This window comes from Antechinus flavipes, chromosome 6 (genome assembly GCF_016432865.1).
Source record: "Antechinus flavipes isolate AdamAnt ecotype Samford, QLD, Australia chromosome 6, AdamAnt_v2, whole genome shotgun sequence".
NCBI classification, from domain to species: domain Eukaryota; kingdom Metazoa; phylum Chordata; class Mammalia; order Dasyuromorphia; family Dasyuridae; genus Antechinus; species Antechinus flavipes.
In genome coordinates this window covers 120,631,197-120,658,860 of record NC_067403.1, presented here as the reverse complement: position 1 = coordinate 120,658,860, position 27,664 = coordinate 120,631,197, and the positions used below count along the sequence as shown (strand labels likewise).

General features: G+C 35.6%; 1 protein-coding gene across 9 annotated transcripts in view; it reads right to left on the bottom strand.

The window, feature by feature from the left end:
• STOX2 (storkhead box 2) overlaps nt 1-27,664 on the bottom strand; it is a 151,120-nt gene that overhangs the window by 68,153 nt on the left and 55,303 nt on the right. The window contains exons 1-5 of one of the 9 annotated variants that reach the window (XM_051966059.1): nt 26,323-26,836; nt 16,337-16,467; nt 16,186-16,228; nt 13,857-13,967; nt 10,586-10,794 (exon numbers count right to left, since the gene is read on the bottom strand). The exons of 1 other annotated variant lie outside the window; for it this stretch is intronic. In XM_051966059.1, coding sequence (XP_051822019.1) covers nt 10,586-10,794; nt 13,857-13,967; nt 16,186-16,228; nt 16,337-16,439 — 466 coding nt within the window. In that variant the 5' untranslated portion in view covers nt 16,440-16,467; nt 26,323-26,836. Of the gene's footprint in view, nt 1-10,585; nt 10,795-13,856; nt 13,968-16,185; nt 16,229-16,336; nt 16,468-24,890; nt 26,193-26,259; nt 26,837-27,664 lie in introns of those variants that run through there. 7 more of the 9 variants (XM_051966060.1, XM_051966061.1, XM_051966058.1 and 4 more) reach the window with 7 other exon arrangements.

Genomic DNA, 27,664 nt, shown 5'->3' with positions numbered 1-27,664 from the left:
TCCCAAAGGTCCCATGAAGTATATTCATTTTGCAAAGAAGGAATCTGTAACTCAATGGTTAGGTGCCTTGATAAGAGTCATATTATTAAGTATTAGAGCCTAGATTCAAATCCATATCCTCCTGGATCTAAATTTAGTGCACTTTCCCCAATACCATGCTGGAACTGATAATCATATATATAGAAAATATATAATAAAACAATCCTTCATGAATCCCCAGAGGATCTGTGATTTTGTCAGGATAGGGAACACTTGATATGGGAACTCCTTTCATCAAACCAAATCATAACTATCCTCTGACTTTGTAAATAAATCCCAAAGTTGCTAAAGGTAAAAGTAGGCTAAGAGACTTGTCCAATGCCACACAACTAGAAAGCTTCAAAAGTGATTATTTAAATGCAAGAATTTTTTATTGCAAGCTTGGCACTCTGTCTACCTAGGCATGGAAAAACATTGCTTTGTAAAAAGCACAAAAGACTTTCTTAACAGTATTTGAAAAGATATATAGAAGTATTATTATGAAAAGCATATTTTTCAATACTAGATCATACATATTGTTTTTTGTTTCCCAATCCTTTACTTTTTAAAAGCTAAAGTGCCTTAGTTTTTTTTAGCAGATGATTCAAAGGGCAAATTTGGTGGTACTTGGAAAAAGTATCCAAAAGTTTTAAAGTATAAAATTAACTTTCATATTTATTTCATTACTGTAACAACTAAATATGTGGGGACAGGGAGATGGTTTAAAAAATGAATGGAATGAAAAAAGTATTAAGTTCTTAGGACATGCCAGGCATTGGGAATACAACAGAAAAGCAGGAAAGTTCCTATTTGCAAACCCTTAGTGTTCTTAAAGATGAAGATGATGTTCCCATTTCAAAATTTTACTGGTTTATATTTTCATGGAGCATATGTCTGGATAGCTGTATGGCCTTAGACAAATGTTTAGTATATCTGAATGTAAAGCTTTTCTTAACAGATGAGGTCTCCAGATTCAAATAAAACAAATGAAAATAAAATCTTGAAAGAATTACATAATTCCCTAATTACTGTGCAAAATCTTCATCAACATCACTTCTCCCCCCTTTAAGTCATCAAACTATAAATTGCTGCAGTCTTCATAAATTACATATAGCTAGTCCTTTTACTAACACTAATGAAGTATGATTGTGAATAACTGATTTTGCCCTCTTCTCTATCCTGGTTTTATCATCTCTAATGTAGAAACAGAACAAGTAGCTTATGATTTATGTAAGGACAGTCTGATAATTATAAGAGGTTCCACTTCAAATCTCTTTGTAATTATGAACCCAGTGGGCTCAATTTTGATTTTCTTGCTATATCCACAAAAATGACACACAAATTTCCTTGTCAACTTTTATAATTTTTCCTTTCTTTCCATCCTGTAGGTTATGGGCCAGAACTCTTGTACTTAAAACAAGGATTCTTACAAGGTACTAACTAAGTGGAATTAATAACACAATGGTTATCTAGTTTAGCATGGTAATTAACAGTTCTCTAGTTCAGTATGATTGATTTAATCTTACAGCAAATAATGGTTCCCTAGTGATATGATTGGCTTATACTCAGTATGATGAATGGATTTAACTACTAAAGAGCATATAAGCTGGGACAAACTCAGCCAGGGTGGGACACAGAGACAGATTCACATTACATCATCCATCTTTGTGGTGGCTGGAGGCTGAAGCACAAGTTCTGGGATTCAGAGACAGATTCACTTCATCTCACACCACAGTGGCTGGCCTCCTGCATTTCCTCCACTGAGACCAAAGCTCATCTGAAGGACTTCCAGAAAGATAGCTGAAGCCCCAGGCAAGGAGACAAGACTTTGAAGGAGACAATCACAAAATTGGACTTTAAACACCTGGCTATTCTTGTGATGATTACTTGGCTGAAAAGAAGGCTGCTCCAAGACCTCCAGAAAACCAACAAGAACATTACATTTGTAATGTTTATCTAGTTTAGTAGAAAAATGGTTAGACTAATAGAAAGCCAAGGTTTGATTGTAACTTGGGAGCAGATCATTGAACTTTTAGAAACAGTATAGTACACATCTCCTTGGTTATCAAAGGAAAAAGAATTAGATCCAGATGAGTGGAAATTGGTAGGAGAGCAACTATGTGAATATTACAATGATAATGGTCCTGATTCGATTCCTAAAGAAACACTTTATACATACAACTTAATAAAATTGACTTTAAGGAATTATATAAATATTAAATAAAGAAAAAGAAGAAAGTGCAGAGGGGGAGAATAGTGACAAACTAGGTGAAAAGGATGAAGAATTAGACATGAATGGAATTAAGTACAATTTGAAGAAATTAGGGAGTGTGGTGCTTCACAGCAGGAGCCATTAGGGTATTCCCCATCTCATTACTCTCCCCACCTCAATTAACCCTTCATGGCTGTGGAGGGAGAAGGAGGAGGAGGGGGAGGGGCAGTGACACAATCAGCATCACTTCTGAAGTATCCTATGACAAGATTAAAAAAAGGCACTAGTTAAATCTAAAAAAGGACAAGATATATATATGATTTAATAAATGCATACTCAATTATTGAAGAATTTGACTCTTCAGATCAAGGCAGGAGAAAATATACACCTTTTGATCTGGAAAAAAATCAAGGATTTGAAAAAGGGTTGCACTCTTTATGAGGCTACATCGTCTAATGTTAAGGTGGTATTAGAGAATCTGGCTTATGAAATTTTAACCCCTACTTTAGAAATCTATAGCAAAGACATGTTTAGAACCTAGACAAAACTTGTGGCTTTCGGAGTGAACTGAACTATGTAGAATACAAGCCCAATGAAACAGGCAAACTGGAGTTAATATACAAATCACCTTTGACCAAACTAGCAGGTAAAGGTCAGTATTCAGACACTTCAGTACAGATTAATTACTCTTTGATAGCATAGGAGCAAATTGCTGCTGCTGCCATCAAAGCATGGAGGGGCTCCCTCCTAGGACAAGATAGAGGGGAAGCCTTCACAAAAATAGAACAAGGTCCAATGAACTCTTTGCTAATTTTATGGGACATCAGAAAACAGCTGTCATATGAACAATTGGAGAAAATTCAGCAACAGGAATAATGATCAAACAACTTGCTAGAAAAAATGCCAAGGAGGTTTGTAGAAGAACTATAACAATGATGCTCCTTTAGAAGAGATAAGGATGCTGTTCCATAGTGGGCACAAATGTCTTTTATACTCAGATGCAGAACATGGGAAGAGGGGGGTCCATGTTGGCAAGGGACTTCCAGAGAGACTCACCAATACTTTCAATATGGTAAAGTAGGGCATCTAAAAGCTCAATGTAGGCATATAGTGTGAGAGGAGAGGGTGAGAGAAAACAAGACCCAAAACCCTGTGCAACAAAGGTTTTCACTGGGCCTCAGAATGTAGATTGACACAGGGAAATGAGAGATGGGACCCAGTTCCAAGACCTCAAACAAAAGACAGGTGGGGCATGATGGCAGCTGAGGTTACACCCAGAGAGTCTTTAGAAGTTCAGGACTCTGATATGATCAATCAGCAGAGAAGCACTCAGATGGGAGAAAAGCATTACAATTGGGGAGAATACAGGCTTTTTAACCTGACAGAAGGGCAGTGTCCAGTGTGAGCAGCTCCAATGTAACTGCCAGATAGGAGGAGAGACCTAGAAAGTGGTAAATAGAAGACACTAGATAGGTTAACTGCTTGGGGAAAAGGATTTGCTTGTATTTCTACAGATGGACAAGGAATCAAATGAGTGCCAATGAGCATGTGGAGAGAGAAAGAAAAAGAGAAAAACCCTTGAAACAAAAGGAGAAGACTAAGAAACATCTGACAATGAAAGAGCATGGCTGATAATGAGACTGTCACAGAACTTCAAAATCTGCAGGAATCATTGGAGACTCTGACTATTGCAGGACTTCAAAACTTATAGGAATCATTGGATTTCTGACACATGAAGTAATGGACAATAGATTGGTTTTGGACTATTTCTAGAAATTATGGATATGTATAATTTGTTCATATTATTTATAATACCCTCCCATGTTGATGGATTTATGTATAGCTGTTTCAAGTGAGTCCCTTCAGAAACCCGCTAATCTGGTTTGATTCCCCATTTTCTTTGGTGTTTTCATCTCCCTTTCTGAGACATCAGGGAGGGAGTGATTACCTCCTTTTTTGGTGTTTTCACCCCTTTTCTGAGAAGTTAGGGAAGGCGTGATCACCTCCTTTTTGGGGTTCTCACCTCCTTGAGAAGTCAGGGAGAGTGGACCACCTATGTTCTAAAACAAAAGAAAGTGGGAGATGTTATGGGCCAGAACTCTTGTACTTAAAACAAGGATTCTTACAAGGTGCTAACTAAGTGGAATTAATAAGACAATGGCTATCTAGTTTAGCATGGTAATTAACAGTTCTCTAGTTCAGTATGATTGATTTAATCTTACAACAAATAATAGCTCACTAGTAAAATAATGATTGGCTTTATACTCAGTATGATGAATGGATTTAACTGTAATAGAGCATATAAACTGGTGAGATGCAGAGACAGATTCATTCCATTGTCCACCTTTGTGGTGGCTGGAGGCTGAAACACAAGCTCTAGGATTCAGAGACAGATTCACTTCATCTCACACCACAGTGGCTGGCCTCCTGCATTTCCTGGACTGAGACCAAGGCTCTTCTGAAGGACCCTCCATAAAGCTAGATGAAGCCCCAGGCAAGGAGATAAGACTTTGAAGGAGACAATAAAGAACTTGGACTTTAACACCTGGCTATTCTTGTGGTGATTACTTGGATGAAAAGAAGGCTGCTCCAAGGTCTTTACACTATCTACAACAAATCACCAGACATTATTGAATAACTGGTTTTAGGGCACTGACCTAAATGATAAAAATATCTTTCATTTTGTTTTTAAAGAAACTAACATATTCCCTATCTTACAACATAAAGAGAAAAAAATGAAGGTATATGAAAAGCAAATCATACTATCACAGACTTGGACAATACATGCTGAGGTCATCCACTCTAAATTCCAACTTCTTACTTTTCTGTGAAATATAACCGATTTGGCCTATACTCAAATACTCTCACAGGTATGGGACCTTCATGACATTAATTACAAATCAACTGATTCCATTTATGCATGACTAAATGCTATAAGTAATTTCTTTATGTGCCACTGAATATGTCTCCCCATTGGACTTGGTTCTACCTTTGGAAATTAAAATGAAGCCTAATCTTTTTCTTATGTAATTTTTTTGGCTTTTGAAAAGTCATCATGGCTTCTGTTTTCTACCCTAAACCTTCTCTTTTCCAGGAATGAAGAACCAAGACTACTCAAATGTTTTCACAGGACTATTCATAGGCCCTCTTCTGAAAATGTTCCTCTTTATCACATTTCTAGTGGAACAATAAAAATTAAGCCCAGATGTGGTCTAACTAGTTGATTAGAACTATTAATTCCTATATTTGGGTCATTAAAACATTTCCAGAGGAAGACATGAACCTATGAATATATTGTAAACTATGTAACATTTAGTCAAGGATAATAGGAAACATCAGAAATATTAAACTCATTATCCTATCACTAAAGTCAAATGCCAGTACCATGATCAATATTCCCTACATAGCTCTTCCCTTTAACTTCATCATCATAGTGGGCAATGCCACTGTTTCACACAATGACAGAGAATATCAGAAGGTACTTCAAATGTCCAATATGCACCTGAATCTGAATTCCTTCTGTGACATCTCCAAGGGGTTACCCACCCTTCACAAAAATAATTCTAGTGTAAGGAAATACACTATACCCTAATTAGATCCCTTACAGGTTATAAACACATGGAGTTATAAAAAACATATAGAGTCAAAATAAATTCTGCCACTGGCAATATCCAAAAAAATAGTATTTCTCAATCTGCACCAAGTCTCTCACCTATCGGGAGAGGTAAGTATACTCTAGATTGCTGATTGACATTTAACTGTTTAAAAGAAGCTTCCCCATAGATCCAGCTGAAATCTGTCCGTAAGCAATTTCTATTTGTTACATCCAGTTCTGGGGCCAAGGACAAGAAGTCCCTTCCTCACAAGAATCCTGGAAATACACCTATCATGACCCCATCCTGTTGGAGTCCAGATCTAGTAAATAATGAGAGTGTGAATGAGTATCCAAGGCCAGGTAGGAGATATTCTTTGCAGTGTTCATTTATTAATTTGAGTATCAGCAGAGTTTATATACCACCTTTTAGATCAGTGTTACAAAATTATTAGCTTCCAGGGCATTACCTTAACCATCAATATCAAGATGCTTATCAACACAGAACTGTAAATAGCCTAGTTGTGAAGCTCATCAACATCAACAGAATTGTAAATAGTTGTGATATTTATCAATACAGAGCAGAAATTACCATACCAATGTATTTACCTCAAGTATGTCTGATTCATCGTATAATTAAACTGTCTTCTTCCTGTCCCAAGTTTAGCAAGTATGTCTTTGATTCATTGTATAGTTAAAATGCTTTGTTCCTTTGCATGCATTCTCCAACAAGATCATTCTGAATTTATCAAGTATATCTTCACACAATCATGAGGGAGATGGTGAGCCAATATAGTTTGAATAGTTCGCTCTAACAGAGTAGGTCTCAAGTAAGACTGGACTGGACCTCTTGCTTATTTAATACCAGACCTCTACATCTTCCCCCTCAAACTTTCTCTTTTTTTATTTTCAACAAATCCTCAGAGGGCAGTGGTTGTCATACTCCACAAAATGTTGACCACCCTTTATCCTTTGAATGCTCCCATTTGTCCATGTCCTTGTTTAATTATAAAATTTCTAGAACCAAACTCAATATGCCAGATGAGCTTTGATCAGAATATCTGAACTAGTTTCCCTGGTTTCTAATGCTATAGAAATTTAGTGCCAAGACAGCACATTATCATATTAATTTTTTAGACTGTGATGTTTCATTGTTGATTCACACCAAACTTGCAGCTCTCCTAAATCCCCAAAATTGGTACAGTGGAAAGCACACAGCCTGGCTCAGAATGACCTTGAACAAAGTCATACATTCACACGCAAACACACACACACACACACACATGTAATATAGTTGTGTTCATCCCTTAATTTTCCTAGGCATCGTTTTCTGTCATTCATAGGCCCTACTTTTAACTCTAAGACTATAATGTGATTATTTTCCACATAATTTCCTCCTATATTTATATAATTGATTTTTTGAACCTAACATAGATATAGGCCTTTATTTTTAGAAAATTTTATCTTGTTAGGTTCAGACTGTTAAGATCTTTTTGAATCCCAATTATTATCCAATGAGTAAACTATCCCTTCTGTTTCATATAATTTCTAAATTTGATGTACACCATGGAGTCATCTACCCCAATGACAAAAAAGACAAACCTTGGGACAATCTATGGAGACCTCCCTAATCTTAATTCATTAATTACTAAATGTTTTGAGCCAATTATTTAACCAGTTCAAAATTAACCTAACTCAGGTCTCATCTATCTCACCACCTTGTTCACAAGAATATAAAGGGAGATTGTCAAATGACTCACTAAAACCACATCTATGTCATTGCACTGATTTACCAGTCCAATAAACCAGTAAAAAAAAAGATATGGGTTTAGTGTGACATGAATTTACACAAATTAACTCTTAATAACTATTTCCCTCTCTGAACAATCACATTCTATCTTCTTTAATTAAAGAATTTTGTTAAGAATCCCAGTTTGAGTTTAATTTGAAAAAATACAATTTCTTCCCTCTTTTGAAAAGTAGAAAGTATATTTGTTAATTTTCCAGTTCTGTGGCATCTTTTCTATTTGAGATTTTTAAAAATCTCCTTTGGTAATCACTCAGCTAAATTCAACATCTCTACAACAAAGACCTTTAGAGTTATCATCATACTTCATTGCCAGCCTTTAACTTCACCATTTTTAAACTTTCTATCAATAAATCTTGGCCCATATTCCAACATAATATCTTCTCCCTCTGCCCTTATTGCCCTTTAATCTGCTTGACATACATTTTCAGTAGGAACCAGTTAAACTATTATGGTCCCTTTATGATAAATCATGTCTCAGTTAAACTATTATGGTCCTTTATGATAGCAATACAATGGAGAGAATATAGAGTCTGGAGTAAAGAAGACTCTTCCTCCTGATTTCAAATCTAGCCTCAGATATTTATTAGTTGTTGTGACCCTGGGCAAGTCACTTAACCCTGTTTGCCTCGGTTTCCTCATCTGTAAAATGAACTGGAGAAAAAAATGGTCAATCCCTCCAATATCTTTGCCAAGAAAACTCAATGAGTTCACAAAGAGTCAAATACAACTAAAGCAACTGCATAACAAATACTGTGTATTTAGGTATATCTTAGTGTATGAATACATGTACATTGTGCCTTTTATACAAATCCTGTTCCTCATCCCTGACTCCTCCCATAGAATGCAAGTTCTATAAGAGCAAGGATTTTTCCTTAACATGTTTTAATCAAGTACTTAAGAGGCGCAGTGTGACTTAGTAGATAGCAAGTAGACATTAGGAAAAGTGGGGTTCAAATGCTGCCTCAGATACAATATCACTACTTAGTATACTAACCATCTACTAAGGACTATAAGAATGGGTGAGTTGCACATGGAGAGAGTGCCCCCAATGATAGAAATACTAATATGAGAAGTTCTGGTATTTTTTCATAATAGAGGGAACTTCATGTGAGCAATTCTCCCTCTATCAATGTAAATAGGCATCTTCTTTGCTATTTGTGGTCTTACTTGTCCAAGTCCTCTAGATAACTCTGCTTTCTCAATGAAAACTTACCTAGGTCATCTAAGTTTATGTTTCTGACATTAATAGTCGAGTCCCATACATGTCTCTGTATTGAGACAATGAGTCAGATTGTTTTCATGTAGTCTTTCTCTTTAATATAGACTGACCTGACATTTAAAATATTCTCACTAAAGAGTCTATGATCGAAGAATTGTTTAATTTTCAATGACCTAAGAAACCTCTCTTGATAACTCTACTTGTCATTTGCCCTCTCTCCATTCAAACAACCAAAGTAACCACATATCTGCATTTGTACTGTTAATTCCTAGGTAAAAATGTGACTTTTATCTTCTAACCTCTAGAACAGTGCTTTGAACATATAAGTTCTTAAGTTGGTTGAATTGATTTTGACTTTTTAAATTCACCTTGTTTTCAAAAAAAAAATAAATAAATAAGGCCTTTATTATTATGACATACTGGATTAACTCCCTTTTCCATTCAACCTCTCCCAAGGGTTAAGTGATTTGAGTTCCATTTCACTAAACCATCCTCTATAGTCACAGTATGTCAATGAGCTTTGTAAATAGAGATAGATACAAGGGACAGGAAATAAAAGTAAAAAGCCTAGCAGGATCCACAGACTATGGATTGCTAAGTCCTGAAAAAGAATGGAATAAAACTTTCAAGTGTGCAGCTCCATTTCTTCTCTATCTCTGTTTCCCCCAACCCAACTCCCATTTAAACTGTCAGTCACTAATCAGGGAAGAACTGGATACTAGAGGGTATTCAGCCAGCCAGTGATGAGTAGTCCAAAATGAGTAACAGACTTATTTTGGCAGAACGAAGTTACAGAAAAGTCCAGAGACACTTGACTCACTTGGAAATATTTTCAGTGTTAACCTATTCCTATTAAGTATATCATTTACATGTTAAAAACAAGGAAGGTGAATAATTTCATACCGTGCCTTCCCTTTCCTTTTGCCCCTCATTCCAAATACAAATTCTATTCACTTAGTTATCTTTCTGGTCACAAATAATAAAATCAATTATCTGATGGCTGTGTCCTTACCAGAAGGATTTATACTGTAACTATATCTAGGGTCAATTTTTAACAATTTGTTTGTCACAATACACCAGAGGCAGAATATCTACAGAAATTGAACTTTTGAAGAGTATTTTTTACTTGGATTATTTCTTTTGCAATTACTTTTATTATTTCAATTATTTCTTTTCGCAACCCATCAATAGGCTTTGATAACATAGAAAGAGAAGATAACGTGTAACTTTCTTTACTGTATGGAAATGTTATTTTGTGATTGGGGCCAAAGTCTATTTGTAATTTTATCTAGTGCTGACCTTGGAGAAGATCACTTGACCTCTCTGGGTCTTAGTTTCCTCAGCTGTAAAATGAGAAGTTGAACTAAATGATCTCTAGCTCTGTTACGTGGGATAATATGATTATTGCAGCCTCTGCTGACTATTGAGGTATGAGAATCAACTACCTTCAGAACAAGCTTGGCAGGCTGATTAAATCTGAGAATTGGCTATCAGCTCAAAGGCAAGGCAGAAACTGCCAGGCTTCCCTCTAGACTTTAAAAATTTATATACGTTTTTAAATGAGATGATTAATTCCATCTTGGAGGTATGTGGTTTGGCCTTCAAACCTCAGGATAGGCTAAGAAAGCAGCTTATGGATATGCCAGTAAAGGAAAAATATAATTTTGGTTAAACTCTATTACATGTGTCCTAACTAGATGGGGAAGGAATGGGAAAAATATTGAGAAAACTCACACAGGGGCTTCCTCTCTCGTACTCCCTGCCAGGCCAGCGTCTGGAACAGGGTCCACTGCCTCTTCCTCCTGGGTGTCCAGCCAGGAGGCCACAGCCAAGCCTCTTCCCCTCCTGAGCATCGACTCCAGTACCATACATCTCTGCAATCTTCTTCTGTTCTCTCTCCTTCCGTTTCCATTCTCGTTTTCATCCTCATGTTGGTTTCAGAGCTGTTAGGTCAAGGAACCTCATGTCAAATAAGCCCATCGGGGGCCCAGGAGAAATATTTATTTGTAATCTAATTGTTGTCTCTTTAGTAGAAATTCCTCCATTTAAGTATTTTTAACGTTACTGCTAAAAAGTCATATCCTCAACTTAATGGCAACAATTTTTAATAGATTTACATGTTTATATGAAGCTGGAAATTTCCCCATGTGTTTGCTGGTCCTAATTAAATATCTTATCTTGCTGAAAAAGGCTATGTGTGTCATTTTGGAATTCAGCCCACTGCATGTTCTATTGGTCAGATGAAAAAGATACCAATGAATACTATTTGGGAACACAATATAAAATGAACTCGAATCCCTTTCCACAGTAGCACTCATAAGAAGTCATTGGCTTTTGTTTAAAAAGAGGAAAGCTTCATTAAGATATTCTCTCTCCCCATCGCATCTTTCTTTTCTCATTAGTGGCAGTGATTTGTACACTGTCATTCACTCCCTTTCACATGAATTCCATTTGATCAGCATCACACGTTGCCAAATAGCAGGATAGGCTTGAAGGAATCTGTGCCAATGAAGCACAGTTTCCCCATATAACAACCTATAACACTGCTTTAGCTACCAAAATTGGTGCCTCCATTCACTTCCACAGCGACACTGAATGAGGTGCCACTATCAAGACAGGCTCTTAACTATCTAAACTGGTCTGGGGGTTGGCCAAATTGAACTTTCAGGGTCAAATACAGCTCAAGGGTTGAGACCCAGAAGGGGATTTTCTAAGTCCACACTTATTGATTATAGCAAATGTGTGTCTTCTGACTCCATATTCAGTGTCTGTTAAACTTAAATAGAAACATAGCCATTGAAACATATATAAGGGTCCCTCTCTTAGCCAAATAATGGCTAAGAAAACTATATATTACCATTATTCATATTCTATTGTATTTGTATTTATTTTTGTTAAATATTTCCCAAATACATTTTAATCTGCTTCTGTATGGTTGACATCTCTGCTTCAGAATACATAATGGGCACAATCTACTTATGTGACCTCAGAAAAGTTAGGTTAATTCTCTAGAAGAATTGAAGATTGGACTAAGTAGCCTAAGGTCCTTTTCTTCATTTCTAAATCCCTACCCACTTTTCACAAGAAGCCTTCTCCCCCTTCTCTCAAGTACCTTTACTCTGTTTAATATTTTCTTTTTATCCTGTATAGAGCTTGGTTTGTAGATATTTGTTTATATGTTGTTATACTGTAACAATAATATATTGTAAGCTTCTTGAGGGAAGTCTTTCTCTTTTTATAATCCCAACCCTTAGCACAGTAACTGGGACACAGTAAACTTAAAAAATATTGATTGATGTGATAGCCACTGAAGGTAACTGAAAGAGCAACTTCTTAAATGCTTATTAGACATTTACAAGTAACAGGATATATGACATTTACAAACATGCAAAAACTTCAGGCTTTGGTACCACAAGCCTGAAGCAAAAAAAATCTAGATTAAAAAAATTTTTTAAAGGTTGATTGAAATGGTTTAAGTATCTGCTTTATTATAGAACATGGGCATCAATACACATAGTACATAATGTTTGCCAAATAAGTTTGAGAAAAGATCTTATTAAAAGTAATGCTGAAAATAGACAGCTACCCAGATATTCAAATCAGCCATAAAGGAAGATGCCATCTATTGAATCATCCTATTCTTTCCATTTAACTGAAACAAGGGTCAATCTTTGAAGGGGAAAATTCGCAATTATTTTTCCTCTATGCAGATACAGTCTAGATTCTCAACCTACTGGCAGCATGAACAATAGAAGATATGATGGACAGAATGTTAAGAGAAAGGCTGGTCAATGTAGGGAAAGCATTGAAAATTGTACAAAGCTAATTGAGTATTTAAAATCGAATGATTTATTAATGGCCAGAGTTTGTTGTTATTTTTGTTGGTCTAAAGTAAATTAAAAAAAAAAAATAGGTCACTGGATTCCTGTAATACCCAGGAACAATGAGTAAATTATGTATTATATATCTAATTCTAGTTTAAATTTAAAGGTTCTTACTACTCCTCTCACCGTTGTACTCTTTCTGTTTGAAGACTGAGAAATTCTATGAATGCATAAAAAATAGCTGAATATTTATTTTTTCCTATCCATCTTTTCAGCTAGGGGAAATTTTTGGTACTTTACAGAATATACTACAACTTGTTCAATTCATCATTACTTTTGGACTCTTGTATCTCTGGTGAAGTGAAACTTTTAAACATTTTTGATATTTTTCTCCTAATATATGTGTTTAAATGAGTGTTGACTGCCTAACCTATGTGACTCAAAAAGCATTTCTATGTTGGTATTCTAAGATCATAGGACTGAGCTGTATAGTAGATTTAAAAGTCAAACGAGGACATTTTAAGTCACAACTGACACTTAGTAGCTGGATTATTCTCTACAAAACTCTCTAAATGCTAGTTCCTTCACCTCCAAAATGGGAATAACAATGTCTGCCCTAGCTACTTCACAGAGAGAATTGGCTCTGGAGGAAAAAGAAAATGAGTATGAAAGTAGTCTGGAGGTAGTAATGTGCTGGAGCCAGCTCAAACCATCTCTAAAGCCTACTTTTAAATTTTCAAGATTGTTTACACCTTAGAAATGGGCAAATACTACAAAACAAGATTTGATTTTTGTTGATTACCTAAGATGTTTAAAAAAAAAAACCTAATACACAAAATGTGAATAATGCAGATTAAACTTAAAAGTGTGTCTTGCAGACATTTTTCCCTCTAGAGGGTCAGTTGTTAAACATTTACCATATTCCTATCTGCACGCTATATTAATATATGATACTATTGTTTATGAAATTTTTCTTCTAAAAAAGATCTAAATTGTGTTTCTAAATAATAAACTGATAACATTTTGGTTATTTAAATCATAAGCTTTGTGAAATCTATTTTTCTTGACCAAAGGGTATTTGTAGAACATATATATATATATATCCTCTTTGTTAAAAGACATTTACTTTTAATTTTCTCATATTTATATATTCAGTAATTTTCCATTAATAGAATATGTACCCATTTTTAGACATGATAAAAACACTAACTGGTTTGTCTTCTCCTTCTATGTTTCTTCTCTCCTCTTGCAAACAAAAGTCTTTATTTTTTTTTCTTTTATGTTTTATTGACCTAGGACAGAGCACAGAACTTGGAATCAGGAAAATCAGAACTCAAATGTGGCCTCTGACATTTATTAACTTTGTGACTCAGGCAAATCATTAGGCAATCAATGTCCTCCTCTGCAAAATGAACATAATAATACCCCCTTCATTGGGTTGTTGTAAGGATCAAAAGAGTTAACATATGTGAAGTACTTTGCAAATTCTATGTAGATACTAGCAAATCATTACAAGTTGGCAATTTATAATTAAAATATTATAATACATTAAAAGATACCTTATTTCCATATAACTTAGTATCTTAAAATTCTCCCGCTTTCTATAATTTCCAATTATCTGAAGCCTACACTCCTTGAGTATGAGCAGAAAGCCAATTATTCTTATCTTTCCTTCACTGAAAACACATTCAATCTTTAATGGTTTCTTCATCCTAGACCAGCATTGTATATCCATGCCAACATTTCAGGAAAAGGCACTGACTTGAATGATTTCTCAAGCACAATTTAACTGAATCAGTTAACTTGTTAGAGATCCATATATACAAAATAATCAATTGCATGCACATCTGACTACCCTCTTCCCATTTACACCAACTCCTGCAAGACAGTAATTCGGGCTTTTTGAGGAGAAAGGAAGTGTGCGATATGGCAATTATATGACCCAAAGTCTTTCCTTACTACTTTCTTTCTTCTTTACAAGGATTCAATACTATACCATAATGCAATTTTCTTTCCTTTGATCTTTTACCATTAATTAGTCAGTTAACTTCTATCTCAGATACCTTATTTTTTATATATAAACACCTATACAGAGATCTCATTAATTACTCTTATTTTCTTTTGTTCTCTATCACTTTCTCTGTGTCTCTTCTATCTCTGTCTATCATTTACAAGATCTCCTTCGTTGGGCCTTGCTCGATCTTTTTATATCATCCTGAACAGAATTCCTTGTTATATTCATTTATAGACTTTCTGATCCAAAGATTCTTAATCTTGTATGTGTAGTGTGATGAAGCCTAATGGACTTCTCAGAATAATGTTTTTAAATTCCTAAAAATAAAATACACAGGACTACTAAGTAAGCCAATTATATTGAAATCCAATTATCAAAGTATTTTTTAAGTTCATGGTCTCCAGGTGAAGAATCCCTACTACTCCAATCATTCTCTCTTTCTTAAGGAAAAAAAAACAATATAGGTGCCCCCAACAAAATGGCCTCCTAGTCCCTCAACCTTCTGACATTTCCTATATTTTTATTTTGGCCATCCTCATAAATGGACATAACTTAAATCTCACCAATATACATAACAATGTCACTGCCATGATCCTGAATTCAAATTCTATTTTTTGTCTACAGCACATTACTCTTCCATTTCTTTTTCTGAGGCAGCTAGCAAATGTCACAGATAGAGTATTGGGCCTGGAATCAGGAATACCCGAGTTCAAGACTGACTTCACATAGTAGCTGTATATAACTACGGGAAAACCATTTAGCCTCTTTTTGTATGTTTTTTCAGCGGTAAAATAGATGTAATAACAGTACCTATTTTCCCAGAATTGTTGTAAGGATCAAATGATCCTATTTGCCAAGTGTTTAGCTGAGTGCCTGGCAACCAGTAGGTTTTATATAAATGCTTATTCTCCTGCTCTTTCCACTCCTTCTGTTCCATGCTTCTTCCAAGGCCTTCACTTTCTCTCAAGTTTATCATCATATACTTTCCTTTGCCCTTAAATTTCTCACCCCCTTATCCTATCACTGGTCATACTTTGCCAAATCCCAGTCCTAGGTCACTCTGCACCATCCACTTTCTACAATCCTGCTGGATACCACTGACTTGGAGCTTCTATACATTTACATTTTCTAATCTCAAATGGGCTCCTAGTGATGTACTGTCTTGGAATGACATTACACTTTTAATAGGTGTTTGTTGTTGTTGTTGTTGTTGTTTTTTAAAGTTCTGCTCTTCTCTCAAGAATCCTACATCATCATCAATAATAACAGTAATAAACCATAATAATAGCACTTCTGTATTACTGTAAGGTATGTAAACCTTCCCAACAACCCTGAAAGGTAAGAAGGTAAGCTCTTACTAAGGAAACTGAAGCCAAGGAAGGTTAAATGACTTGCCTACCGCCCCACAGTTAGAAATGTCCGAGGCATGATCTGCATTCAAGACTTTCAAGAACTTTGTACTTCAAGACCATCACAAAGTCCATGGTACAACTTACTTCTTTTCCCCATACTTCTCAGCAGAAGGCCTCACTTCTTTTCCTAAGAGAAAACAAAGGTTCTCTGCTCATAAATTCTATTCCTCAGAACCCCTCTGGATCATTTCCTCTTTCCCCCTTTTCTTTAGTGTCAGAGGAAGAGGTGCTCTACCTGTGCCCTGGATCCCAGGCCCTTCTGACTGGAGCCTGTTCCATTGATTATCCCCCTTCTGTTTCACCTTCAATCTCTTCTTCATTGACTCATTCCCCATCATTCACGAATGCACCCAGTTTTCTCCAGTCCTATAAAAAAAACTTCACTTGAGTCTTCTTCCATCAAGGCTTGGGACTACATCTTCCTTAGACCAGACTTCCTTGAAAAAATGCATCTCCCCCCATTCTCTCCTCCCCTTTCTCATCACCCACTCATTCTACTAGCCTTGTACCATCTTACCCCAAGACTGTGCTATGATCTAGCTAAACCGGCCTTCTCTATGTTCTTCACAGGTAGCTTTCTACCTTCTTTCTTTCTGCACTGGCCACCTGTGGGTCTGAAATACACTCCCTCCTTAACTCTTTTCCCTTTAAGATGAAATGTCAAATCTACATGAAACCTTTCCTGAAACTTCACCCCCTCCCACCCACTTTTTCTCCTTACCTTTCACTTAACTGTTGTTATTCATTCTATACTTATATGTGAGAAGGGAGGGGATAAGCATTTTTGTAATGCCTGTTATGGTCCATACACTGTACTTAACAAATATTTACCTCATTTGATCCTCGCAACAAACCTAGAAGATGGGTTGCTGTTCTTATTTCCCATTTTATAATTAAATAAATTTAGGTGGGCAGAGTTGCCCAGGATAATAAGAAGTACCTGGAGTCTTCCTGACTCTAGGCCCAACACTTTATTCACTGCCAGCTGCCTCATATACATGTATCTGTGTGTATCAGTGTATATGTGTATTTATAATTCAATTAAGTCACATATATATGACTAAGTAGTCATTGTCAGTTATGTATCTCATATATACATATATACATATATATACATATACATATATACATACATACACACATACATAATTCAAGAGTCATAGCATTAGGAGATAAGTTGTAATCAATCAAGCAATATGCATTTATCAGCTAAAATTACAAAGATTTTAATCAGACTTCAAATCCAGAGAAGATGCCTATTTACAATGATAGAGGGGATTCTTCATATGAAGTTCCCTTCACTATGGAAAAAAATACCAGAACTTCCCATATTGATATTTCTATCATAGGGGCACAATGCAACTCACCCATCTTATGTTCCTAAGTAGTTCCTAATGTACTGAGAAGTGATATTGCATTTGAATCTAGCTCTTCCTGATGCCAAGGACACCTTACTATCCACTAAGCCACACTATCTCTAAAGTACATGATTAAAACACATTAAGGAAAAATTTGTTATGCTGTTGCTTCAGTCACATTAAACTCTTTGTGAGCCCATTTGAGATTTTCTTGGCAAAGAAACTGGAGCAGTTGGTTATTTCTTTCTCCAAATCATTTTACAGATGAGGAAACTGAGGTAAACAGGGTTAAGTGATTTGTCCATGATCACTCAACTAATTTGAACTCAGGAAGATGAATCTTTTTGATTCCTGTACATCCAGTTGCCTCTATACAAAAATACATATATAACGAATGTATTTGCATTGTCCAAGATATAATATATGCATATACATAAGTATATTGTGTGTATATACATATATATCCACATTTTGTGTATGTCTATAAATATGACATGTATGTACACATATACATGTATACATGCATACAAATATCAAACACATATACACAGAGCAGCTAGATAGTACAATGGATAAAGCACTGGCCTGGAGTCAGGAGAACCTGAGTTAAAATCCAGTCTCAGACACTTGACCCTAAGTAAGTCACTTCATCCTATTTGCCTGAGCTTCTCTTCCATAAAATGTGCTAGAGAGGGAAATGGCAAACCACTCCAGGAGTTTGGTCAAGAAAACTCTTAAGGGTCAAAAATACAACTAAATAACAACAAATATATCTCCTCCAGCCCTCCTCTTTTCAGTCTTATATTGCTTTCTATACATCTCCTTAAGATGGATGTCCCATAGGCATCTCAAACTCAACATGTCAAAAATCATTACCTTTCTAAATACACACCTCTCCCTAACATCCTTGCACAACCACACTCTTACAGTCATCTAGTTTCATGACACCTGAATCATTCCTGACTCTCTCTCATTATCCATATCCAATTAATTGCCAAATTTTGTCAATTCTGCCTCCATGATCTCTCTCTCTTGTGGCCTTTACTACTAGACTCTTGAAGTCTCTTACCTCAACTATAATGACTGCCTTTTGATTAGTCTCTTGCTGCCAGCCCCTCTCCCCGCCTTTCACTCCATATGCAGGTACCAAAGTTCTAACCATGTCTATTCTTGTACTCAATAACCTTGTAGCACCTGTTCACCCAACAGGATACAACCCGAATTCCTCAGCATGGCATTTAAAAAGCATGACCCTCCAATCTTGCACCAACCTTCACCTCCAAATTCAAATTATTTTATTCTTTTATACACTGTGTTCCAACCATACTAATTGTTCTCTGATCTTGGCATTTAATCCTCCACCCGCCTTCCTCTCCTCAAGGCAGTCTCATGCCTAATTCCCTTAGAAATATCCTATTTTCCCTACAATGTTTGTTTCAGATGTTAGTTATAGACCTACAATGGTCAGGAATATCTGGGAATCCCTTTCAGTGACAGAGACAGCTGAAAGGTCCAATTATTTTCATAATAATATTAAGATGTTTTAATTTATAATGAAGTAAAAACTGATCAATATATAACCCTCATAAACAAATGCTCTGGGGGGACCACAACATCAATAATTTTTAAAAATGTAAAAAGGTCCAGAGGCCACAAAGTTTTGTAACCACTGTGTTGGGCAAATCTTTTCTCATTTCCCTTCTCTCCCCACTCTTGGTAATAATGTTTGATCTGTCCCCAATGTGCTTAAGATTGTGTTTCTTGTATAAATACTTTACCTGTTTTGTTCCCTTTATAAATACTGTATTTGATACCTCCCAACTAAGTGGAAGTTAAATTCTATAAAATAGTATTTAGTGATTATGGGTTTTTTTGTCTTTGTATCCATAGCATCTAATATACTATGCTCTACACAAAGTACCTATTCTAAACCTTATTGAACTGAACTACGTATATGATAAGGTGATGTTCAAGATCACCAAATTTTAAATTTGAAGATGAGGGATATTTGATTATCAAGCCCAACTTCCTCATTTAGAAAATGGATGAATACAAACTATCTTATTCCACTTTATTTTCATTTTTTAAAAATCACTATGCTTTTAATAATGCTTTTTTATATAATTAAAAGACATTGTTGTTTCTGTTTTATTATGGATTAAAACTAGCTTTTGTAGTTCCTTAAGAAAATGCCCCTGGTTCAAAATAGTCGACTTTAAAATGAACTTCTCTAACAACCCAATTCTAAGTGAGAGACTTCCTATAATAAATTTAGCTTCCAATGATACTTCTACTAGAATTCTCTTTCACTTTTCACTTGAATGGCAATATATTTTGCCATACTAATAAGCTTTTCACCAAACATTTCTATGTGGTGTCTTGTACATTACTTTTGAAAATTAACTTCATCTTTTTGGGTTGGGGGTAGATGTGTCATCTATTTCATATTGTATCAAGTCTTTTTCCCGAACCATATTTTAAAATGCTTGAGGCCAGGGATATATAATATTTCTTTTGTACCATCCACCATTGTCTCCTCCTTCTTCCTCCCGTTCATCTGAAATATTTCTGCATATTTAATTAGATCTCAAAAAAAACATAATTAATTGATCATATAGTCTTCACAATTTAAATATGTTGGCTCACAAGATGGTTACCTCTAAATAATATTTATATTTCTGTTCCAAATTTTCTTTTCTTTACCCTTGCTTTGCTGCCCTTCTAAATATCTCTATTCTCTTAGCCCCCAACTTACTAATCATTATCACAGGCTAGAATAACAAAAGTAAAACTGAGGCATGACCCTCGCACTCGCATTAGTAATTTTAACAGTAATTTCTCTTCTTCTCAAGACAGAAAGTTTGTCTAGCAGAACAACTTCCCAGGGCCTAAATAATAATCGTTCCGCTATCTTTGCAGGGAGGAAGGCCCATCACAAAGATATGTGGTAGGCTCAAAGTTTGCTTTCAAAAGCAGCTAGACAAGATGCAACCACTGAATTAGAATGGAAACTCTTTGAAGGAAGAAGCTGTTTTAAGTTTTCTTTTTATTCTCAGTAAGTACTTAGCAAATTTGGTTGTTGATTGATATACCTCTTAATTAAGGTAGAAAGTTCAAAACATTAAGTGTTTTCTACATTTTGTTGTCAAAATAGTAAGAGGTTTCATACCAATATGAATCAATTATGACTTTTACCCATGACAATGAGTTAATTTTTGACATGTTATTTGATGTTTAAGTCATATTTGACTCTTCATGGCCCTCATTTGGGGTGTTCTTAGCAAATATACAGTAGTAGTTTGCCAATTTCTTCTCCAATTTATTTTTCAGATGAGAAAACTGAGGCAAACAGGCTTGCCCAGAATCACACAGTTAATCAGTATTCTGGAATTAACCTCAAGTATCCTGACTCCAGGACTGTCATTTTATCCACTATGCCTCTTAGCTGCACCATAACTGTCCTTAGAAGCAAACTTTATTAAAAACTGACTTTTATAGCAAATAAGCCAGAATAGCACTTAAAGCAAATAGTCAGAATTTATATAGTACTTTAAGGTTTGCGAAGCACTTTACAAATATAATTTTATATATTTACAAATATTACTCTTGACAACCCTGTGAAATAGGCAGGGGATTATTTAATGCTAGAGCCCACTTTAGCCTGCTTGAAGTAGAGTGTAAAATTTCCAATGTGAGCAATTAACCTCAGAAATCCACCATCCTCACAAATCAGGCTTTGGTTTATTGTTTTGTGGACTTCCAAACTTAAGTGTTAATGCATTTAAAAGTGTGTGTGTGTGTGTGTGTGTGTGTGTGTGTGTGTGCGCGCGCGCGTGCCGCATGGCACTCAATCCCCTTTTTCCAGGTCAGTTGCTAAACATTTACCAACCTATTATTACCCCCACTTTACAGATAAAAAAAATTAAGGCTAAGAAAGGTCAAGGGCTTTGTCCAGGGTCATATAGCAAAATTGGAAGTATTTGAGCTCAGGTCTTCCTAATTCCAAATCCAATTTCCAGAGACCTTGATCATTGCTTTTTATTTTCTTTTGGGATAGGGGTCTTTCTTTGTACTTTGTAAAGCTCAGCACAATACCTAATACATATATAGTAGGTGCTTAATAATAAATACTTTTTCACTTGAAAAAGAAGAAGATAAAAGAAAGATCACTGTTGACTTTGGAGCAAATCATTTCAATTGAATTGCTAAAAACCAAGTCAAGGAGCACTGCAAAATGAGTGGGAGGTGAGGAAGTAGAAGCTATAGAGTATTTTCTGAGTGGCCTTCAAAGGGAATAGAAACATAAATGGAAGGCTTGAGGGGATAGACAGAAGAGTTCTAGTGAAGTGTTTATAAAGATGGGCAAGATTTAACCATGTATGCAGTTTGAAAAGAAAAGTCAATAAAGAGAGACTAAAAACTGGGAGAAGAGAAAAGAAGAGGAAGGAGGAAGAAGAAGAGATGAAAGAGAGAGAGAGAGAGAGAGAGAGAGAGAGAGAGAGAGAGAGAGAGAGAGAGAGAGAGAATATTAATAGAAAAGGCAAAATTCCAGGGGCGATAGTTGGGAAAAAAAAATTAAAAGCACTAAGCAAAAAGATTGGTCTTCAATGAAGACGTGAAATAAAGGGAATGTGAGAGAAGGAATGAATGTGTTTTTTAATAATATAGTAGAAGGGGAGATACTCTGTTGAAAAGGAGGAGGTATTCTAAGTTGCTATAAATAGATCAATTAAGAAGGCATCATAGGCATGCATCATTAAAAACCCAGTTGAAACTGGATAATATAAATCGGCAGTGGATCTGGTCATTACCATTGTGCAGTTTCTTCCAGTGGCATAGAAACAGGAATGGACAAGGAATGTGGTGGGAGAAACTCCATAGCTGAAGTTGTAAAAGAAGTGAGCAGTTGATTAACAGAACAATGTAGAAAGGTGGATTCAAGATTAGTTAACCTTTCCATCCCCCAAACAATTCTAAAGCTACCAGTTAGAGGTGAGCTGTTGATCTCTATTGGTAGTGGGTGTTTTTATCTTGGGATTCAGCCTCTACATCAATGAAAATCACCAATTCAGAACAACAATCTCCACAAAATGGTGAGCTTATTACTACATAAAATTAACTTTTAGATGTCATCAGGATATCCAATTTTCTTCTTCTCATTTAAATGAACTTCAAAGTTTTGTAGTACTAAATATTTGTAAGCTTCATGCTGTGATAATTACCAAATATATAATTTATGTTGGCATTTTTTCTCACAATTTTAAAGCTATTTTGATATGTCTGTTTTTTTTCCAGAAAAGTAATTTTGTATGTTTTATATGACTGTATATGTATAACATATCTGATTGCTTACCATCACAGGGAAGGAGGAGGAGAGGGAGGGAGGAAGGAAAGAAGGAAGGGAGAATTTGGCACTCAAAGCTTTAAAAAATATTTTTAAATTGTTTTAACATGTAATTGGGGGAAATATATTTCACAAAACTTAAATGAGAAAAAAAAGAAAAGCAATTTTGCACTCTTTAAATAGCTGAATTCTTTAAAAACTGAATTTGTGCCTTGGTCCTCTATTAAAGCTTGTGGAAATTTTACAAGCTATCAGTGTTATCAGTAGCACATTAAGGAAAACCCTTTACTAGTCTCAAGTGATAATATTTGAAATTAAAGTAAGATATGGAAATATTGGCACCTGCCCAGAAACCTATTAATAAAGCTCTATATCAAAAGTTAATCCTCATGTTTATCCCTGTTATGGGATGTCCTAACTTAAGATCAAACTAAAGATTGCTACCTTGAAAGAGTTTTCAAACCAGTTTACTGCCTCAGCAAAGTTGAGCAGCTAACTAGGTGGTGAAGTGGATTAAAGAGCTGGACCTGGAGTGAAGAAGAATAATTTTCTTTAGTTTAAATGTAGCCTCAGATACTTGATAGCTCTGTGATTTTGGGCAAGTCATTTAACTCTACATGTGTAAAATTAGTATCTCTGCCAAGAAAACCCCAAATAGCATCACAAAGAATAAAATATGGCTGAAAAACTAAACCACCCCAAAATACCTTTTCCCATGTTTTGCACATAATAATTGTTACGCAAGTAATAATAAAAATTTAGTATTTTATAATACTTTAATGTTCACAATGTATTTTACAGACATCTTATTTGATCTTTGCCTCTGGGAGGTGGCCTATTTTACAGAGAAGGAAACTGAGGCAGTTCATTAAGTAATTTGTTCAGGGTCATTCAATTAGATTTGAATTTGGATCTTTCTAAATCCAGGTCCAACTTTTACTCACTGCATCAACTACATCACTACTCAAATGCTAAAAATTTATAAACTCTCAATCTTGTTAAAGGATTTAGGCAAAGAAGAAGCTGATTATAAATACCAGCAAATATATCACTTTAAAAATTGGTTTAATTTGAATGTAATTTCTATAGTCTTTGTCTGCATGTCCTGTTCTTGAAGCAATTTCTATTCTTAAAAGAAAATAAAAGTAATTGGTGGTAAAATTACTAATGAGTAACTCTCCTATAATGTTTGTTATTTTGCTGTGCATTTTTACATGTAATCCTGTAAAATTTTTATATGTAATATTGTAATGTTTCCAAAGTATTTTATATAATACATCATTTCATTTTAATTTCATTTCTAACCTATAAGACAAGTACTTGGTGCCCCAGTATCCCCCATTTTATAATCAATCAAGAGAGTATTTTACTAAGTATTTACAGCATGGAAAGAATTAGAGATTTACAAATGAAGGTATAGTGATTTGTCCATGGTGACACATATAGTAAGGAGATTGAAACTTGGATTTCTCCTTGTTTCCAAGTCCGTCAATATTTTCCAATTCCAGTATAGTTCCCCTTTTATCCATCCCAGGGAAGCAAAGAAGAAAAAGCATAATAGTCTGAAAAAGAAAGTGTCTTCTTTTGACAAATGTTTCTCTATGCTTACAAGATTCCCAACCATAACATCATGGGATTTCCAGTTTTAAGTAGCCTAGTCAGAGAGTAGGCTACTTCCTCTTATGAGGAAATGGGAGACAGAGGGAAAGTTAAATAAATGCCCATAGCCATACAGCAGCTAAGAGTAGCTGCATTCAAAAATAGGTCCTTCTGATTCCTCCTCATTCTTTTCTACTACACATGACTTTTTTGAAGAAAAAGGCCTCTCTTCTACTGATACTGGGGACAATTTGATCAGTCCACCAAACAGAAAATTTTGCTTTGGCATATACGTTACAACATGACTAAATCAACATGTTGATGAAAGTTAAGATCCCATCATCATAACTTTTTTAACTTCATTGATTTTTCTATCTATTAAATTTTTTTTATTTATATACTGTGATATTTTCACTCCTCCCAAAGATAATTGCCAAAAAAAAAATCCCAAACCCACCCAAAACAAAATTCAAACAAATTTTAAATACCTTTAAGATTATAGGATGGACTAAGTCAACAGCCAAAGACCGAATCCCAGCTGGTCCCGCCGGCCACCCTGAATTCCTTGAATCACATGGTAACTGGAACTCCACAATCACCCAATTCCAACCACATGACTATGGCTGGATTTCATGTATCACAAGGTAGCTGGAAGAGTTCAACATATACGCCACAGCAGTAGCAGAAGACACACCTCATTGTTAAAGGTGTTTTTATTCTTTATTTACAAATGTAAAGACTTATAAATTTTTATGAACTGCTTGTGAAGTAAATACAGAGTGCTGGTGACATGTCAGATTATCTTTGGCTAACTCACATGCTTTCATTTAGGGCACAGAGAACCAAACCATCCCAATGGCTAAGTTTCTCTCAAACTATTGGGCAACTCAACATATGTTGAAAACCCTTTAAGGCCACAAGGGCACTGGGCACTCTATTCCTGTTCTCAAAGTATCTGGGAGCCCTGATAAAGGAACCCCAAGAAGCTGGGGCAAAAAGTGACAGATCCAGCCTGACATGAAACAGTGCTATGTCTAGATATGGATCTCAGTCCACATTCCTTTGTTACATCATCACTTCAGTGCATTTGCTTCACAAACAGTCTATGATTGTTTCTTAGTTTTTTTTTTTTTTTTTTACAGTCATTACATTTACATTACATTTTACTGTCATTACATTATCTATGTAATCAATGCCGCTTCTGATTAAAACCACAGATTTAAAATGCCACTATCAAGCAGATGATTTCAGGGCAGCCAGGCATTGTGTTCAATTAAAGAAAAGCTAAGTTCAGTATTACCATCACTTGAGGCAGGGCTACTGGGAGGGAGGGAAGAGAGGTATACCCAAAATGTAACCATCCAAAAGCAAGGAACCAAAAATGGTTTCCACCTTGATGACAAAGCAAATATAAAATGTTTACAATCTCCCTTTTTGCCCACTGTCAGTAACTTACCTTTAAGAATTTAAAAGGCAATCAACACCAAAAATCTTTCTGAAAAACAACCTTGTTTAATCTAACCTAAATGTTCCTCACTAGAGTACCATTTATCCATGGTACTATCAATGATCCACAGGAATCTAAGATGAATTACTGACCAAAAGCAGAATGACAACTATGGTGGGTTACATTTTTTCACAATATAAGCTTATACATACATATATACATACACACACACACATACACATATATAAATATACAAACACACATATGAGTATGTCCATAAGACACATCCATATATGTGTAATATTATCTAAGACACATACACCCATACATAAATGAATGAGAAAAGGTACTTGTAAAGATTCTTAAGCATGTAACCATCAATACTTAATTAAAAATAGGAAGGTAAATACTCTAGACTGCAGCAGTCTTTTGGAGGCAGGAGCTTATAATCCCCAAAGATCCAGAAGCATTACCTCATTGCAGCCTTGAGACAAACTGAGCATTCACTCTAGGTCTTACCCATCATCCACCAGCTCACACAAAGACAACAGAGGCGTGACCAATCGCATTGTGATGAGCAGGCACTGTTTCAAAGCTCTCTCTCTCTCTCTGTATTGCCCATTGACATGCTAAGCTGGCAGCCTGCTGGACCCGTCGTCATGGCAACAGAGCCCAGCTGCGTACCCAGTCTTGTTACAGAGCTTTTCCTTTTCAGCACTCACTTGGCTAATTAAAAATTTAGACCTATGTTTTGCATGTTGGGTGCAAATGGAAACAATGAGAGGGTCTCCTCTCCCCCATCCCGACTTTCTGCTGGAGATGAAAATATGCTGGGAAGAGCAATTTGAAGGACACTCCCATGAAGTCTCAATGTAACCAATCAAGAGGCAGCTATGGAGTTCTGACCAGATGGAATTTGTTGCTGAACTTAATCTGTTATAAAGCAAAACAAAACTCCAAATGTAGCTAACGATAACTCTTCCTGCTTGAAAATATTTCAATCTACATAGCAGATATTATGCCTATTTGTATTATTTGCACTCTTTCAGAATGAATTATTCTTTAAAAATTCTTCCTTAATGGTGTTTTAAGGGCTTTACCCATAATTCCAAAATATAAATAGGCTAAATGAATGAGGATGGGGAGAAAAAGATGCTATGGAAAGAACTACCAATATGGACAAGGTGTCCATAAGACATATTTCTCTCTCTCTCTCTCTCTCTCTCTCTCTCTCTCTCTCTCTCCCTTCTCCCCCTCCTTCCCTCTTCACCTTTTCCCCATTTGCACACCTCCTCTCTCTCAGACACACACACACACACACAGTAATAAGAGAGACCCACAAGAGAATCTCTTCCCTACGATTCAGATGCAACTACCCAAACCTACCAGCTACTGTAAAAGAAAAGGCAATAGTATCTTTCTGGTTGGAAAACATTAGAAAACAAAATACCAGATTTTGTGTGCCAAACCCCAGAAAGAAACTCAACCTGGCAGACATTTTTAGAGATAACTGCTGTCTCATGTAAATAAACCATGGTTCCTTTGGAAACTCCTATATCCTTAATCACAGGAAATGAAAACAGTGCCGGGGTACTCATGACATTTTCTAGCATAAAAATGAATACCTTGTAGCTATCCCTACTTTATTCCCTTAACTAAGGACAGTTAAAATTAAGCCACTAGAAATTATATTTGTTATGAATAAATTACAAGATGAGTAGACTATAGAACTACAGATGGTTTAAATCCAAGTGGTCCAAAGTGAAGCAAAGATCTGTCTTTGGAATGATTAATGACAATGAGAATAAACAATCA